This window comes from Notechis scutatus, chromosome 1 (genome assembly GCF_049901735.1).
Source record: "Notechis scutatus isolate UNSWTSFEM ecotype Mainland chromosome 1, rNotScu1.2, whole genome shotgun sequence".
NCBI lineage: Eukaryota > Metazoa > Chordata > Lepidosauria > Squamata > Elapidae > Notechis > Notechis scutatus.
The window spans coordinates 101,340,493-101,357,966 of record NC_142009.1 but is presented as its reverse complement, the minus strand read 5'-3'; the positions used below and the strand labels follow the sequence as shown (position 1 = coordinate 101,357,966).

Sequence of the window (17,474 nt, the reverse complement as noted above, 5' to 3'; positions counted from 1 at the left end):
AATAATAATAACAGGGAGTTCAACCACATGAACAGAAGTCTATGCGCATGTGACACTGAGAAATTTGATTACTTGCATACAGTTCAATAAGATGATCATCATAGCATATTATGATCATGCATTTGTAAAGTTATTTCATATATTTTAGGGTGGTTTTACACGGAAGTATTCTTTAAGCTCCAAAACTGGGACTCTTCTTCCAGAATTCCCCAGTGCTCAGCACCTTGTGTTGGACCAATGCATCTCTAAAGACAAGGTAAAATGTGAAGTGTTTGCATACTAAACTGACTTCTAAATTTGCACTTTTTATTTCACCCCTGTTCTCAAATGATTCACTGTAGTGATATGAAACAGCTACAAATGTTTGTAATCAAACAGACTTGACTGATTTATAGAGGGAACAAAACTTTACTATCGCCCTTTAAAGGGTTTTCCATTGGAACAGTGGATAAATTATTTACATATTAACTTGCCTAATATTTTACAAATAGAGGGATTCGTACTGACAAAGGCAAAACAAAGAATAGTTAAGGGCCCCATCAATTCGAAATACCAATGGACTTATTTAACACTGATAAGGCAGAAGGAAATTATTTGAGGCAAATTACAAAGTGGATTTTTCTACTTTTTTTTCTTTTGGTCAATGAACACAAGTTAGCACTTTTGTATTTTATTTCTTTATCATTTGAAAATGAAGTACATGTCACTGTGACTCTTAACTAGTCCTCTTAATGTGGCTGATTCCTTGTATTTCTTTGTGGGGGGAAATGTAGATGACTGTTAAATCAATTTTAAATAATAATATGCTATAATTATTGAACCAAATAAGAGTCAAAATGTCTATGATCCTATGATTATGAACATACAGGGAGGCATATACACGGAGGCATACACACAGACCCATACAACTATATATATTTGGATATTGTGTTAAATCAATATTATTTCAGTCTTGACCAATATAAAATATACAAGAATACAAAAGTCAGTACATTAAGTGTATACATAAAATATATTTACTATAAAATATTCATTTTATTGTATTACATAAAAATAAATAAGTCTATTATTCAAAAGTAATATGTATGCATATATGTATGTATATGTATGTGCAATCATGTTATATACACCCACAAGCAAGACATATGAACACACTTATAAAAGGATGAAATTTGTATTGAAGGTCTAATATTTACAAAACACTAAAAAATAAAACTTCTACACAGACCTATCTTAAAACAATCTGGCCTAACCTTAACCATAAAATAATACATAACCAGCTATATTATTAATAAAATATTTTATTTAAAAAGTTAATAAAATCATAATATAGTTTTTAAATAGGAAATCCAAATATCTGTGAAGTATGCTGAAAATAGTAATATTGAATAAGCTGAATCAGTGCTTACTGGCAATCTCATCCTGCCTTATTTTATGCGTCACCACACACAACTTGTAAATAATGAAAGAATTAATGTTTAGAAATAATAGGTGGGTAGTAGAACAGTCTGGTGTCCCTTTGAGGAATGGCGTGAGGAATAAGAGCACTTGAATCATCTCTATAATACATACTATGGAGGAAAATATGTTCATTAGTAAACTTGGTCACCGGGACATAGAGTACAGGAGCCATTAAAGGCATCTTCCAGTATCTTCCATCTGAAGGAAGGTCCTTAAAATGCAGCACTTTTCTGTTTAAGAAAATCTGTGTCATATTGGAAACAGATACTAGCATGCATCTATGACTTTTATTCATAGGAAGAACTGGGATCTTAGGTATAGCTTTTTAAGAACTATATTCTGCTCATATCCCACTGAAAGTAACTCGGAGTGTTTTCTTCTTGTTTTACAAATATAATTCTCTAGGTGATATGCATGATAAGTTTAAGTAACAGAAATACATACACTGATTAGATTTAATTTCCAACTACAGTATAATACCCATGTTAGGGCAGTCTGAGTATACAACTAATGTAAAGTACAGACTTAATTGTTAAATTAGATCTAATCTGCATAGACAAATTTAGCATGAAAGAAATGCTGTTAACCATAACCATCAAGATTTTATCTATGTATCTTGTAATTAATGTTAATCGAGGCATGGATCAGTAATAGGTTCTTGATTTGATAATACATTTCAATAATTACTGGATTATATTAAAGAATGGGATTCTAGTGTCAGTTATCAAAATGTCTTGCTGATTTAAAATATGGGATTTTATTTTCAAATAAAATTTCGGTTGCTCACATTCAGTTATGCATATCCTTCCCTTTTGCAATAGGGTTGGAAATTCTATTCTGTCATTGATGTCAAGGCTCTGTGTCTCTCTGTGTGTTTGCAATATTTAAAAGAAATTTAAATAATGTTTAATCCATTAATTTTTTATAATTTAATTAAAGAAGCAGTTTAAAGAAACTTGACTGCCCAGACAAAACCACATAAATAACATCCAAGAAAAAAAAAATCAACAGGGCCTCCTCCTAACTAAAAGAGAATAGAATTCCAGAAGCAGAGCTTGGCCTTAATATATTTCCAGAACATGTGAAGAGAGGGAGTCATTCATGTCTTCCAGGAGTGGAGGAACGTGGTCTCAGAGGGCAAGGGCTGTGACATTTTGGGCTGATTAACGGTAAAGCAATGTTTCTTTATAGGTATGCGCTGTAATGTCACTACATAGTGTGAGAAAGCTAGAAAGCTAGTGCTGATGAACACCTATGCATATGTAGTGTCCAACCAACTCACATTTTCTGAGCGACCATTCTTCCTGACTCTAAAACGTTGATATATCCTCCAAACTTTCCTAAGGAAACTATATACACATTGGAGTTTACATAGTAAAAGTTACTTGACCTTTCACTGCTTGTTAAGCCATTTATTCTGAAATTGTCCTCTGCTAATATAAAAGCTAAGCCAAATCTCCCCAAACCTCTGTCTAAATCTTTCAGCAGTATGTGATCAGGTCTACTGGCATTGTGCTGTGACTACTGTAGCACTTGTGCCTTTGATCTATAGTAGCTTAGTAGCAATTCTAAATGGGTCTCCAGCCTCACAGACCATATCAGCATTAGGATGATATGAGTATATCCTCCAGTTTGATACTATTAAGATGATAACATCAGCAAGTTTATGAGCACTGAATCTATGGCCATGCATGTTAGGTATTTGCTAATGAGTTAATTACAGGAGATGGATATCAACAAGGTAAATGAATATTTTTAGGGAGACCAATTAATTAAGTAGCTTCAAAATATAGAGATAAACCTATTTGGTGTTACAGCTTGAAATACAACTTATTTATTTATTTACCCAATTTCTATATTGCCCATCTCACCTATGCGACTCTGACCAGTTTAGAAATAAATGTATGCAGGGGCATGAGAGTATCCTACACATTTTGCTTAGGGCTCCCTCTGTCTACATCAAAAGTCCTTACTATATACTTACCCCCAAAAAGAGATTTGATTGGTCATAATCCTGGGAAAGAATCTGAATGTCAACAAATGGCAACATTTGTAGCCCTCTGTTTTATGAGGACCGAATTCCATAAGCACAAAGTGGTACAGTAGTTATTTGGCAACAGCGAGAGAACAATGGAAAGTGTCTTGGTTAATCTCAAACTCCTATGAGAAAGGATGTTGCAGTGTGGATAAGCAAGATTGGGATAGTGAATTCCATTGTTTAAAGTCCTATCCTATCAAAGTGGCAAAGTAGCAAAGTATCATAGCTAGAAATAGATTAATGGTCTTTCTATGACTAAGTTAATTATTATTCTTTTAATTTGCAATCATCTGCAATCTATCTTCCTTTCCAAATGCAAGATGTTACAGAAAAAAATCCTGAAGGAGATATAAAGATTTTGTTTAATGTTACTTTATTTTAATTTCTAATTCCTAAAATAGGTGGACACCCTTATCATGATGTACAAAACTCACTGTCAATGTGTCCTTGACAATGCCATTAATGGAAACTTTGAAGAGGTAAGACCTAGAAAACTATTTTAATCTGTTCCTAATATGAGGAGTGTGGCCAAAAATCTCACTCATATTTGCTCTCTTACGTCTCCTTCCTAGATCCAACATTTCCTACTACATTTCTGGCAAGGAATGCCAGACCATCTTCTTCCCCTGCTTGAAAATGCAATTATCCTTGACATCTTCTGTGTTTGCGACTCAATACTCTATAAGGTCTGTTGCCTTCAGTCACAATGGCAGATTTTTATTTTTATTTTTTTTGCAAAACAGGTTCTTACTGGCATGGAAAAATTAGGTCAGCTGCTTTAATAGGTTAGGCAAGGAGGGCAGGCAGCAAAATATGCAATGGTATTTAATTGTGCAATCATGGTTTGCTGCAGACACCACTAATTGCTTCAGACAGCAAAAGTGGTTGACCAAACAGAATGAAACAAATAAAGAAACAGACCAGATCCTATATATAGGAAACAGGCACATTGTTAGGGATGTTTATGGTAGATACCTTTACACATTATATAAGTCCATAAAATGTCCTATGCTTGTTTTTCAAAAGCAAAAAAGAAGTATATTTGTTTTTATAGAACACATCTTTTATTTCATGTCAATTTTCCTGACAGAAGGAGCCTCATGCAATCGATAACTGAAGCCGTTTTTAAACTTTGGCCTAGTAGATTGCCTCTTAATAGGTTGCAACATACCTTACTATTTCCAGCAGTTCAAGACCACTTTGCAACTTACATCTGATAGTTTGCTGTTCTATCCCATCCATGCACATATATGCACTTCTACCACGGACCTCATGTTATTTAGGGAACACCATGCAGTCTACCAATGTGAGCCAATATGAATTGGAAAGTGAAGAATTCAGCTAAACACTGTATCTTTGCCAGATCCTGTATTGTCATGTGTATGATTACACAAGAAGAGTCATCAATTAATTCCTTCTTATCTGTAATGCAGTGATTTTTTTATTTGCAACAAAATACCACAGAGCCTGTTAGCCTGATTCCATGCACTTGATAGCATTATTGAGGTATTAATTTTCCTCCTTCTGTATTCAAGGTCCTTATAGATGTACTCATCCCTGCAACTATGCAAGAAATGCCAGAAGGGTAGGTAGCACTGTAGGTGAACTTATTGAAAACATAAGATCAGTGTTGCAATCAGAATAATATTTTTGTTTCTTTAAACACAGAAAATATCAGTTCTTCGGTATAAATGGTATAAGCCTAACTAGCTCAAAAACTGCCACCTGAACCTGGCCAGTTATTGAGATATATGGGAGAATTCCTTTTAAGAATGCCATTCAATGGCATGGTTTTCTTTTATAAAATATGGATCTTTTTTTCTTATATAGCTAAGATTGGTTTTTGATTTCTTGGCCTTTAGAAAAGAAATTAAGGTACATCTTTTAGTCTCACACCTATGGTGATACTTAATTTGATAATGAAATGTCTGCAAGAACAGGTTCATGATTTAACGTGACAATAACATTTTGACCATTATGTGCAGTAGAGAAATATTTTTTGATAAGTTTGTGTGAGAGGGGCACTTATTTGATGACAATTCAAAATCATCAAAGTTCAAAGTGGACTACAAAAGAATTAATAGTTGTACTTAACAAGACCCTTATTTTCATTTAGATTTCAGTTCCGCAGAAGTTCATATTAATTTATGAAGCTTGAGTCCTTTTTTCATTATTAAAAACTATTCTAAATAGACATCTATAAAGGCTTTCTGTTGTTGAAAGCCCACCATCTGCATGTCAGAGTGTCTTCAAAATTTCACTTGCTTCCCTGCACAGTTTGTATGTAGCAGCAGATAGATAAGCAATAGTTCTGTTGTGTAGGGAGTGCCAATCTACTTTTCATCATGAACCAGCTACAGTGGTCCAATTGTTTACCTCATTTGAATCCTATTTTATTAGGAAGATGCTACTTTCTGCCTCTATTAAGTTCTGTTGTAGAATTTAAGTATTATAAAATACTTCAAAAGTTTAGATTGGAAGGGATTGAAGTGGCAATAGCCTATTTATCCAGTCAAAATCTGTTGTTGTAATTCTGGAATAAATCAGACAGTGGAAATTAAAGCTGGTACAATGGCATTGGCACAGCTTGTTATAATGATGTTTGCCATAAGTGGAAATTCTTGTTCCCAGTCTTATACATCTAGTTTTCTGGTTCTGGCCATGTAGTTTTCCTATTAAATTCAGACTGTAAAGTCTGATTTGGGTTGAGCGATCACTTTTCTGGATGAAGCTGTTAATATTTTTTTAATCATAGAATATGAACATTTTATATGGATCGATTCCAAACTCTTTATTTTTGTTTCAGAATATTGGCTGATATAAGAATTTTTGCTAAAAACTGGGAACACTGGATTATTTCTGCCCTAGAAAATCTACCAGAAGAACTTGCAGCAAAGAAATTACCGATTGCACGGAGATTTGTATCTTCCCTGAAGCGTCAGACCTCTTTTTTGCACTTAGCCCAGGTAGAGCTAAAGTAATGAGTGATTACAGCATTTATTTTGTAAATTCAGAATGCACTGTATGTACTCAAGGATGTGCAGGAATTCCTAGTAGAAATGCAGTGAAATTATGCTGCATATGTACTGCAAAGTAACATAAGAAAAAGAGGAGACGGGTACATGTCCCTGAATCAGAATCAGAATAAAGTAAACTTGGAGGTCTTCTAGTCCAATCTTCTGCTCAAGCAGGAGACCCTAAACCAGAGGTGTCAAATTTGATTTCATCAGGGTTGTGTTTTATCTTGGGGGGGCAGAGGGCCGTGGCTGGTGGGCCGTGGTCAGCTTGATGTCACTCATGTTGGGGGCACCTGTAGAGGCCCGAGAGCTCTGCCAGGAAAATAAGCTCCCAAGCTCCGTTTTCGACTGTGATGGCCTTCTGCAACCCTCTGCCAGTGAAAACACAGTTCACTGCGAGCCCTCCCGAGCTCCGTTTTCGCTGGCAGAGATGCTGACTGGCTGGTCCTTTGTTGTTTCCTGGGCAGCCCCATGGGCCAGATCTCAGCACCCCATGAGCCGGACATCCGACCCCATGGGCCGGATCAAACCCCCAGGCCTTGAGTTTAAGACACCTGCCCTAAACAATTTCAGACAGGTGGCTGTCCAGTCTCTTCTTAAAAATCTCCAGTGATGAAGCACCCAAAACTTCTGAAGGCAAGCTGTTCCACTGGTTAATTGTCCTCACTGTTAGGAAGTTTCTACTTAATTCCCTTGCCTTCTTCCTAAAGCAGAGAGGGAGTGACTGGCTCAAAATCATCCAGATAGCTTCTTACCTAAGGCAGAGTAGAATACACATTTGCCTGGTTTCCAGCCTGGAGCCTTAACAATAGCAATAGCTTATAGACTTATAGACTTATATACAAGGGTGGATTCAACCGGTGTTACTACCAGTTCGGTGACTACATTTTTCATGCACATGCGTGTTTTGCGTGCACGTGCATGTAAAAAACCTTAAGCTGTGCTGCCCGGACAGCTGAAAAGCGCTGTGCGCAGGTACGCAGCATTTGAAAAGCCTCTTTTTTTCTGCTTTTTCAAACTCAGCGGTGCCGCGCAAAGCAGCTGAGGTTGAAAAAGCAGGAAATAAAGGACAGGTAAGAGCCTGGGCAGGCGGGTGGGCCAAACAGCAGCAAACACAGAACTGGTTTGGTGTCTGCTGCTCTTCAGAGCTACCGGTTCTATAGAGCTGGGCAGAACCATAGCATCCCACCCCTGCTTATATATCGCTTCACAGTGCTTTTATAGCCTTCTCTAAGTGGTTTACAGAGTCAGCCTATTGCCCCCAACAATCCGAGTCCTCCTTTTTTGCCGACCTCAGAAGGATGGAAAACTGTGTCAACCTTGAGCCTGGTGAGATTCAAACTGCCAAATTGCAGGCAGCCAGCAGTCAGCAGAAATAGCCTGCAGTACTGCATTTTAACTACTGCGCCATTGCAGCCTTAACTATTACACCAAACTGTTTCCCATAATGATAGTCCTCGACTTACAACAGTTCATTTAGTGACCATTTAAAATTGCAATGGCACTGAAAAAAGTGACTTATGACCATTTTCCCACACTTATGACCATTGTAGTATCCCCATAGTCATGTGATCAAAATCCAGATGCTTGGCAACTGATTTATATTTATGACAATCACAGTATCCTGGGATCATGTGATTTACCTTTTGCAAACCTTCCGATGAGTGAAATCAATGGAGAAGTTAGATCCGCTTAACAACTGGGTCACTAACTTAACAACTGCAGTGATTCACATAACAACCATGGCAAGGAAGGTTGCAAAATGGGGCAAAATTCACTTAACTCACTTAGCAACAGAAATTTTGGGCCCAGCTATGGTCGTAAGTCAAGGACTACCTGTATTTGCTCTTGAGGCAGCTAAAATTTAGTTACCAATCTGATAGCACGTTTAGCAAGGTATTAATTTCATTAAATTACATTACATAATATTAATATTTAAGCAGCAAAATAATCATATTCGACCATGGATCATTTTGAAAACATAGCTGTGCTGTGCCACTGCTATGCTATCAACAAAAATTCAGGATTTTTCCTCTGTTTTGTCTTCACAGATTGCACGACCCGCTCTCTTTGATCAACATATAGTGAATGCCATGGTTACTGATATTGAAAAGGTCGATCTGTATGGCATCGGATCTCAGGCACTTCTCACAATTTCAGGGAGCCTGAACTCTGAGGTGGAGGCCTACACTGAATGTAAGCTTCTGCTTACATATGAAAGGATTGTGTTTCTCATCCTGTCCTAGGGCCTTCATTCTAATTCTGTAAAACTGAAATGCATGCTTGAACTTACCTTATGCTTTCTATATGCGATATGATTTTGTTTTGCATTAGAAGCCAATTTAAAACACAGCTGGCTTCACACATACATCAATGGGCTTCTCTATAGAAATATCCAATTGACTACAGAAATTCCCTGATTACAGGAGATTCCCAATTCAATTCAATGGCATAAAGGAGCTTTCAGTCAACTTTCCCACTGCCTGCAGGGAACTCTCTTTGCCCCTAAAATTTCCCCTAATTTAACACATGGATTAAAAAGTAGCCTGAAAGTGTTGAAATATCAAAATCCATTAAACAAGACATATCCTTTGGAAAGTATATACAGGTAGTCCACAACTTATGACCACAATTGAGCCCCAAAATTGCCGTTGATGAGACATTTGTTAAGTGAATTTTGCCCCATTTTATGAATTTTCTTGCCACAGTTGTTAAGTGAATCATTGCTGGTGTTAAATTATTAACTTAGTTGTTAGGTGAATCTGACTTCCCCACTGACTGCTTGTCAGAAGGTCACAAAACGGGATCACAGGACCTCCAAGACACTGCAAAATGTCATAAATATGAGTCAGTTGCCAAGCGTCTGAATTTTGATCACATGACCATGGGGATGCTAAGATGGTTGTAAGTCTTAAAAACAGTCATAAGTCACTTTTTTTCAGTGCCGTTGTAGCTTTGAACGGTCACTAAACAGACTTGTAAGTCGAGGACTGCCTATAATCATTTGTTGTGTATGTTATTTGAAATGTTAGTCTTTTCTTCTTTCCCTTCTCTTCTGCATAGCTGCTTCACACACATATAATTTATCAACGTGTATATTTCTCTAGTGATTGTTCCTTTATATTTTGATTAATATCTTTGTGTCTGGCAGTACTCTTTCATTTTGTGTGTGATATGAAAATCATTCATCACATAAGGAAGATTCTAAATGTTTTTGTTGGATTCCTTTTTCTGTTTACTTATTTAGTTGATCCAAATTACTTTTTTTGTTCTCCCTTTAAAAAAAAATCTGATTAAATAAATTTCTCACTGCTGTGAGATAGGCAAAGTTAATTAATACATAGAGGTTCAAACATTGCTTGATCCCACTACGTCAAGACAGATATAATTATATTTTTACTGGTTTGCATGAACTGAAGAACAGCAAATGTAAGCTTATTTATAAATAAATCATAGTTCTCTTTCTCTACCAAAAACTCTGATGGGATGAGTAAGCATAACATTGGATGGGTAAAAGAAAGCTTGATTTTCTTCTACTCTACTATCTCTCTACTATAATTTCCCCCAGTCATTGGCTTTTTGGTTTGGTTAACATACATCTGTGTGCAATAGGCAGCTAGGATCTGAATTCTCGTATGTGCAATAGAGACAATATAATCCCATTAACTGAGAACTCAGCCTTTAATGCATGAGTTCTTCAAAGAAGAATACTATGAATACGTACAGTGGGACAAAACGTTTTTGAAAAAGGAAATGCATATAGTAACCCAAACAAGTTCTATGATACAAAATTTGAATACAGAACAGAACTGAGTAGCTTGATTGATTGATAGAACTGTCAATTTTGAATAAATGCAAAATCTTCCTAATCACATAAAATTTCACTGGGAAATAAGTCCAGCAGTTAGCTTGATGAACTCAAGAAATCTCCCATATTTTCTCTCTTCTTGTTTTTCCTTCACTGCTCTAATTCTCCCTTTTTCTTTTCTTTACATGCTTCAAAACTAATAATGACGGGTGAGTGGCTTCCTCTCCTGTTCAGAGTAGAGCACAACCACATATTTTCCTTTTTACATGGTAGATGACTCTATTACAGTGTTCCAAGAACTGAAGGACCTCTTAAAGAAGAATGCTACTGTGGAATCGTTTATTGAATGGCTGGATACTGTCATTGAGCAAAGAGTTATTAAGGTAAAACAAAAACTGAAAATAAATGGTTTCCAGTGGTGCTTGTTTATAATCTGATTTTCTGGGTCTTGCCTTTTTGATCATCCTTTCTTCTTATGAAATATTTTTTATCTAATTCTGAATAGTTGTAATTTCAGGCCTCCATAAAATCTTCTGAAGCCTGATTTCAGAACATCTTCCAAAATTTCCACCACACTGTAATTTTTACAGAATGGTGGAAAAAATTAAGTAAATTATATTAGCAGTATTTGGATTAATTTCATATTAATTTTACATTTAACATCATTTAAATCAAGCCTAGGATTTTTGGACTGGGCCTCATGTATTCTTTTTTTCTTGTTCTATCCTGGTGCCACTCACTATATATAGAGTAGCCCTAAGTATGCTACCTAAAGGTGAAAAGCCTCCTTGGTCCCCAAATTAAACATGAATGTGTGTATACACACACACACACACACACACACACACACACACACACGTATATACACACGTACGTGTGTGTGTGTGTGTATGCATGTATATTTTTCAAACTATTTATTCATAATATAATACTTTTGAGTTGGAGAAAAAAGAGAAGAAATGTAAATTAATCTTACATTTATATTACTTACAAAGGAACTACAGATGCCCACACTTTCTCCTTTAGCAACCTGTAGCCTATCTCATTTCCCATGTATCAATGGGATGAATATTTAATTCTTCTCATGGAACTTTTTCTTATAAACCATATAGAGAGGCTAAAGGATGATGGACAGAGATGTAACAGCATGTGAAGAAGAGGCACTGTCTATCATATGCCACTCATAAAATAATTGCTACTTTCACACTTCTATCATTCTACCAAAACAATAATAATCAGATAATAAAATGACACTCCCAGGTTTGCTTAGTTAATATTTAGATATTCATTATTTTAAAAAGCAGTGGAGGAAAATTGCCCATCAATTAATATCTGTTATGGAACATTGTTCTAGAATAAACATGTACAATATCCAGTGTTTTCCAGCCACATCTGGAAAAAAGTACTGAACAATTTACTATATGAATCAAGATTAGAGAGTAAGTGGTAATGATTTACAGAGCACATAATCCTTCCATTGCCCTCAGCCTTCTGTTTGGTGAAAAAGAATAGGGCCTCTCCATCATACCAAATGGCTTCTTTTGTTTGCTGTTTGCGAAAGTGGCACTTTATAACTTCACCACAAACAGCTGAAGTCTGATGTCTTACTCGGTGCTAGAGGATTATCCAAAATGAGCATGCGAACACTGTTTGATCCTATTTAACCTCGTGAAATGGGCATATACCACTTTTCAGGGTAAAACCCGGTCATAAATGGCTTATAAACTATTTTTACAAAGGGTTTTGGGTTACACACAAAACATATTTACAAGTTCAAAAACGTTTTTTATAAGCCAGTAGTTTGAAACTCAGCACAACACTTTAATCAAATAAAGATTTAAGGTCCATTTATTTATTTTATTTATTTATTTGATTTGTCAATTGCTTACAAAATAATAGATATAAATATAAACATGAGTAAGAATACAGAAAATAGGTACGATTAAATGGGGACAATAGGACAGGGACGGGAGGCACGATGGTGCACTTATGCATGCCCCTTACAGACCTCTTAGGAATGGGGTGAGGTCAATAGTGGATAGTTTGAGGTTAAAGGAGTGGGGGTTTGAGGATGTAACTACAGAGTCAGGTAGTGCATTCCAGGCACTGACCACTCTGTTGCTGAAGTCGTACTTTCCGCAATCAAGTTTGGAGCAGTTAACATTGAGTTTGTATCTGTTGTGTGCTCTTGTATTGTTGCAGTTGAAGCTGAAGTAGTCATTGATTGGTAGGACATTGTAGCAGATAATTTTGTGTACTACATAGTTCAAGATTGTCCAAGCCCCAAATTTCAAGTCTGGTGATATAGGGTATTCTGTTGCAAGCAGAGGAGTGTAGTACTCTACTCATGAAATACTTCTGGACTCGCTCAATTGTATTAATGTCTGATATACAGTGTGGATTCCAGACAAATGAGCTGTAGTCAAGTATTGGTCTAGCAAAGGTTTTGTATGCCATAGTTAGCAATTCAATATTTCTAGAGAAGAAGCTTCATAAGATTAGATTTACAACTCTTAATGCCTTTTTGGTGATGCTGTTACAGTGAGCTCTGGCGCTTAGGTCATTAGATATGAGTACTCCTAGGTCCTTGACAGAGTGAGGGTCATCAGTGAGGTCATTTATGTCCTTTGAGATGGGTAGGACATTGCATACCAATTTTGGGGTAGAAAAGATGAGCCTACAATTGGAGGGGTTTGTCTTTAGTCCTACCAGATTGATTGGAGATTTAAAAGAGAATTTCTAGTACATGTACTCTGTCAGATAAACCAACGGAAGCCTTATTATGATCACTGCTATCTTTTTAATATATCTTCAATCAGACCATTCACTGATTTGATCTTCAGCTGTTTGATACTTGATTAACTGTATATATTTAGTACCAAGTCATACTGAATAACTTAAACCTATTGGCTCTCTTATCTAATTCTGAGTTTCCATTTAATGTTAAATCAAGGAAGATAATAGAGGAGGTAGAAGAGTAAAATTTAACAAGTAGATATAGCATATTCACAATGCGATTATTCTAAGAACTAAAGTATATGCTTCTCTGGATACCAATTCAGTCTTTCATCCTTTGTTAATAGCTATAATTGGTGGGTAATTTTTAAAGGATTAAAGTATACAGAGCAATCATTTGAAAAATTTCACACCCACGTATGTCCTGAATCTGATCCAGATCAGGCCTTTCTCTAATGGTTGATATTGAAATAATCAATATGTGCATGTTATATAGTGAGGTGTACTGGGTTGCAATGCAAACTGAGGTGCAGGATCATACAACTGGCAGATGCATCTGTTGAGACAGAAGCTTGGCTTCAGAAGGGAAATACCCAGCCTCTCCTTTCGACCACCTTGTCAACTGGCTGATTCCAAGTCAGGATTTTAAACTATGAACTCAGAACATCCTTCCCCAACCTGGTATTTTCCAGATGGGCTGACTTAGAATGTGACTGAGATTTTTGGGAACTTTTCTCTCATACAGCTAAAGGGCATCAGGTTGGAAAAGTTAGTCTAGAGGATGTGTGAGGTTTAAAATGAGGAAAAAGGGGAGAGAGTTTGGCCTGATGGAAGTCTACAATCACAAGAGGGAAACTAAAAATGTACTGGGTAAGGATACGTACAAATGTTGCTTTCTTGCATTTATGGCATTCAGACCTTGTGAGATTTTTCAGGAGATACAGAGTTAAAGCACATTTTGTTCCCAGTACATCGTGGTAAAGCCTTGCCTTCCTGTAGACTAAAAAATCTACTTTTTGACCTGCAAACTTAGTATTATTTTATTGTGACTCTGTCCTAGATTCTTTGCTTGTTTTCTTCCTATAAGGAAGCTTTAACCTCTCTCCTTCTCACAGTAGTATTCACTGCAAGGGCTTACTTAGTCTTTGTATATTATTCCCACAAAAGATTTTGAACTTCCATTGTTTAATTAAATATCATCTCCCTATTCTTTCCCCAAGGTATAGTTCATAGTTGAGAATGCAGTTTCTGACTCCTGAGCTTATATCCCTGAATGCCATGCCAGTAATTCCATGTTTTTTTTACTCCTTGTCAGAGTGTATGAAAGATCATCATAGAAATTTTCTAGTCAGAGAAGGTAGATTCTACACATATTAAATAAATAAAAAAATCAAATGTAAAGCCCCATTTATAAGAGAGAAACATGAGTTTGCTTACTTTTGGATAATTCCTGATATCTCATTTCATTTTGAGGCAACCATTCTCATTTCTTGTTCCACATTTTTTTATCAGCATTGCTTTTTATAACAGCAACTGCAGACAGCAGACTGCCAACCATTATCAGTATTTCTTGTGGTCATTTTAAGCTCCACCCCTCCCCCTTACCATTCATTGCAAAGGTTTGAAATGCAAAACACCTGATTAAAATATTGAATTTCTTGAGCACATATAGACATTCCAAATATTATAAATATGCTATCAAGTACCCTATGACAGGGGAATGTACCCTATGACAGTCATGTCCCCTATGCTGGGGACACACAAATATTTACAAGAGGTATTAAACAAAGTTATATAACATACATAATAACCCCATTGTTTTTGATTCATAAAGTGGTTGTTCCACTGTAACAAAAGGAAGCAGGCAGAAAGCTAATCCATTTATTTAACATTACTCAAAATGTCACAGCTCTATTATTATGCTTGAGGCAAAGTGTTTTAAAAGCAGCTCCTCTAAATTGCTTGTGTGCTCTCAACAAGATCCCAACCCATATTTTGAAAACACCTTTGAGGTAGAAAATTTAGTTTCAAACTCCTGATTGCTTAATACATTCTATAGGTATCCATTGGATTGAAGTCTCAGGGCTTCTCTGTACTGCCTAGTTGTCACTACTATTTTTTCTTTCCCTGAGCTATTTACTTTTCTCAGAGCTTTTAGTTTTTTAAATAAATCCAGTGGTGAACTGTTTTAGCATCATTGAGGTAAAAGTGTTTCACTCCCACTCCTGAATAGCCCAGTGGCTATTCATGAAGGGAGATGGCTATGAATGTGGTGTGAATCAGTGGTGGGATTCAAAAATTTTACTACCGGTTCTGTGGGCATGGCTTGGTGGGCGTAGCAGGGGAAGGATACTGTAAAATCTCCAGTCAGAGGTGGCATTTGCCGGTTCTCCGAACTACTCAAAATTTCTGCTACCGGTTCTCCAGAACTGGTCAGAACCTGCTGAATACCACCTCTGTTGTGAATATCTCTTTATGCAAGTTCACTATTCTTTATTAGTTAATATGCAGTTTTCTAGGGGGGCCATCATAGGAAAAAGACAAGTAAACTGATCTCAGGAAATGTTAATGCAATGACAGGAATGTGAGATCTGCTCTGTTCTAAAATATAAAAGATTCAAAAACAGTTTTTTTTTCTCTTTTAGGCAAGCAAGCAGAATGGTCGGTCTCTAAAGAAGAGAGCCCAAGATTTCCTTCTCAAGTGGAGCTTTTTTGGAGCTCGAGTAATGCATAATCTCACTTTGAACAATGCATCCAGTTTTGGTATTTGATTCTTCTCCAATTCTTTTGTTTGTTTAAGGAATATTCCAGATGATGATTTTATTCTTATTAAATCAGAGGACAGGTTCTTTTCTGATAAGTTAGTAGTATCACCTTTCAGCTTCAACAAAATTCTAGTAAGCCTCTTTTTTTTTCTTCCAGGAAAAACAAAAAATCAGAAACAGTTTTAAAGCAGTGCATGCCACCTCCAGAACAGTAAAGTAAACCTGTCTTTCATTCAATAAGTGCATTGAAAGTAAATCATTTCACACCATGTCTCAATTCCTGTGTTTCTGATACAGTGGCATAATTAGATAAAATATCATCAAATGCCAAATGGCCTTCATGCTAGCATCAGTAGTTTAATTAGAGATGGGGCACGGTGTTAAGTACAGAGACTGCTAGAAGTTATTCTTTTTATTCTTTCCAAATAGAATGTTGGAAAGAAATCCTATAAACAGGATCAGGACAGTGTGAGCAATAAACTGTCAAGAAGCTGGCAAAAAGAAGAAGAAGGAGAAAAAGGATTAAGTTAAAATGGACTGGGTCTAATGGGGTCTGTAGAGAAAACATTCTGGAAAGTCTTCTCCCTGCATCCAAATGGGGGAGGAAGTTGAGCAGCCCTCAAATTATTTGGAATACTTCCATTCTAATCTCCTTTCCTCCCTCCCTTTGTGGCATATGACCTTATAGGCCAGTGTATCTCAATCTTAGCAATTTTAAGATTATCTAGATTTCAATGGAATCTGGGAACTGAAGTCAAATCATCTTAAAGTTGCTAAGGCTGAGAAACACTCCTATAGATCAGTGGTCGCCAACCAGTGGGCCAGGGACCATTGGTGGTCTGCGAGAAAATTTCAGTGGTCCGTAGAGAAATGTCACCCCCCAAAGCACCCCCCCCCAAAATACCCCCCCAAAGCAATTAATCCAGGCTGTGTGGGAACACAAGGCTGCACTGCCCACATGGCCCACGGGAACACAAGGCTTGCATCGCTTGCATTGTGAACAACATGAGGTAGTGAGGGGAGGGGGGAAAGGGCGGAGGGGAGAACTTGCCTCACTCACCCCATGCACTTCGCCTGGCCACCAGGCTGCTTCTTTCTTCTTCTGCTTTTGGCTGCATGCAAGTAAAGCAGCAAAGGTCTTTCTCTCCCCCAAATTCCTCCAGAAATGAGTCTTTGGGACCCTGCAAGACATCCTGCTCCAAGAGGCTGTGCTGGCGTGACAAGTCTCACAAAGTCTCATTTCTAGCGGAGTTTGCGGGAGAGAAAGAAAGACTTCTGCTGCTACTGCTGCTTTCTTTGTGTGAAGCCAAAAATCTCTCTCTCTCTCGCTCTCTCTCCCCCTGAGAATGGAGCTGGAGATGATATCCTGTGATCCCAAATAAAGAATGATTGATCGATAGGAAAACGGGGTGGGGAATTTTCCTGCAGACTTTTTTTGGAATTTTCCCAGGGTCTCTGGTCTGCGGGATTTAAAATTATGAGTTTGGTGGTCCTTGAGGTCCAAAAGGTTGGCAACCCCTGCTATAGATCATATGCAACTTATCCTTTGCTTGCACATACCTACACAAAAATATACTGGTGCACAAGAAGAGAGGGCTGAAAAACAAAACATTGGTTTGTTAACCAGAAAAAAGAATACAGCCTTTTCT

The 17,474-nt window shown here is 36.9% G+C and overlaps 1 protein-coding gene across 1 annotated transcript in view; it reads left to right on the top strand.

Moving 5' to 3' along the window:
- Window positions 1-17,474, top strand: part of RFX6 (regulatory factor X6) — a 45,846-nt gene that overhangs the window by 19,766 nt on the left and 8,606 nt on the right. The window contains exons 7-14 of the mRNA XM_087949670.1: window positions 149-256; window positions 3,901-3,978; window positions 4,072-4,185; window positions 5,035-5,084; window positions 6,306-6,465; window positions 8,568-8,712; window positions 10,598-10,707; window positions 15,706-15,823. Of these exons, the coding sequence (XP_087805796.1) occupies window positions 149-256; window positions 3,901-3,978; window positions 4,072-4,185; window positions 5,035-5,084; window positions 6,306-6,465; window positions 8,568-8,712; window positions 10,598-10,707; window positions 15,706-15,823 (883 nt within the window). The remainder of the gene's footprint in view (window positions 1-148; window positions 257-3,900; window positions 3,979-4,071; window positions 4,186-5,034; window positions 5,085-6,305; window positions 6,466-8,567; window positions 8,713-10,597; window positions 10,708-15,705; window positions 15,824-17,474) is intronic.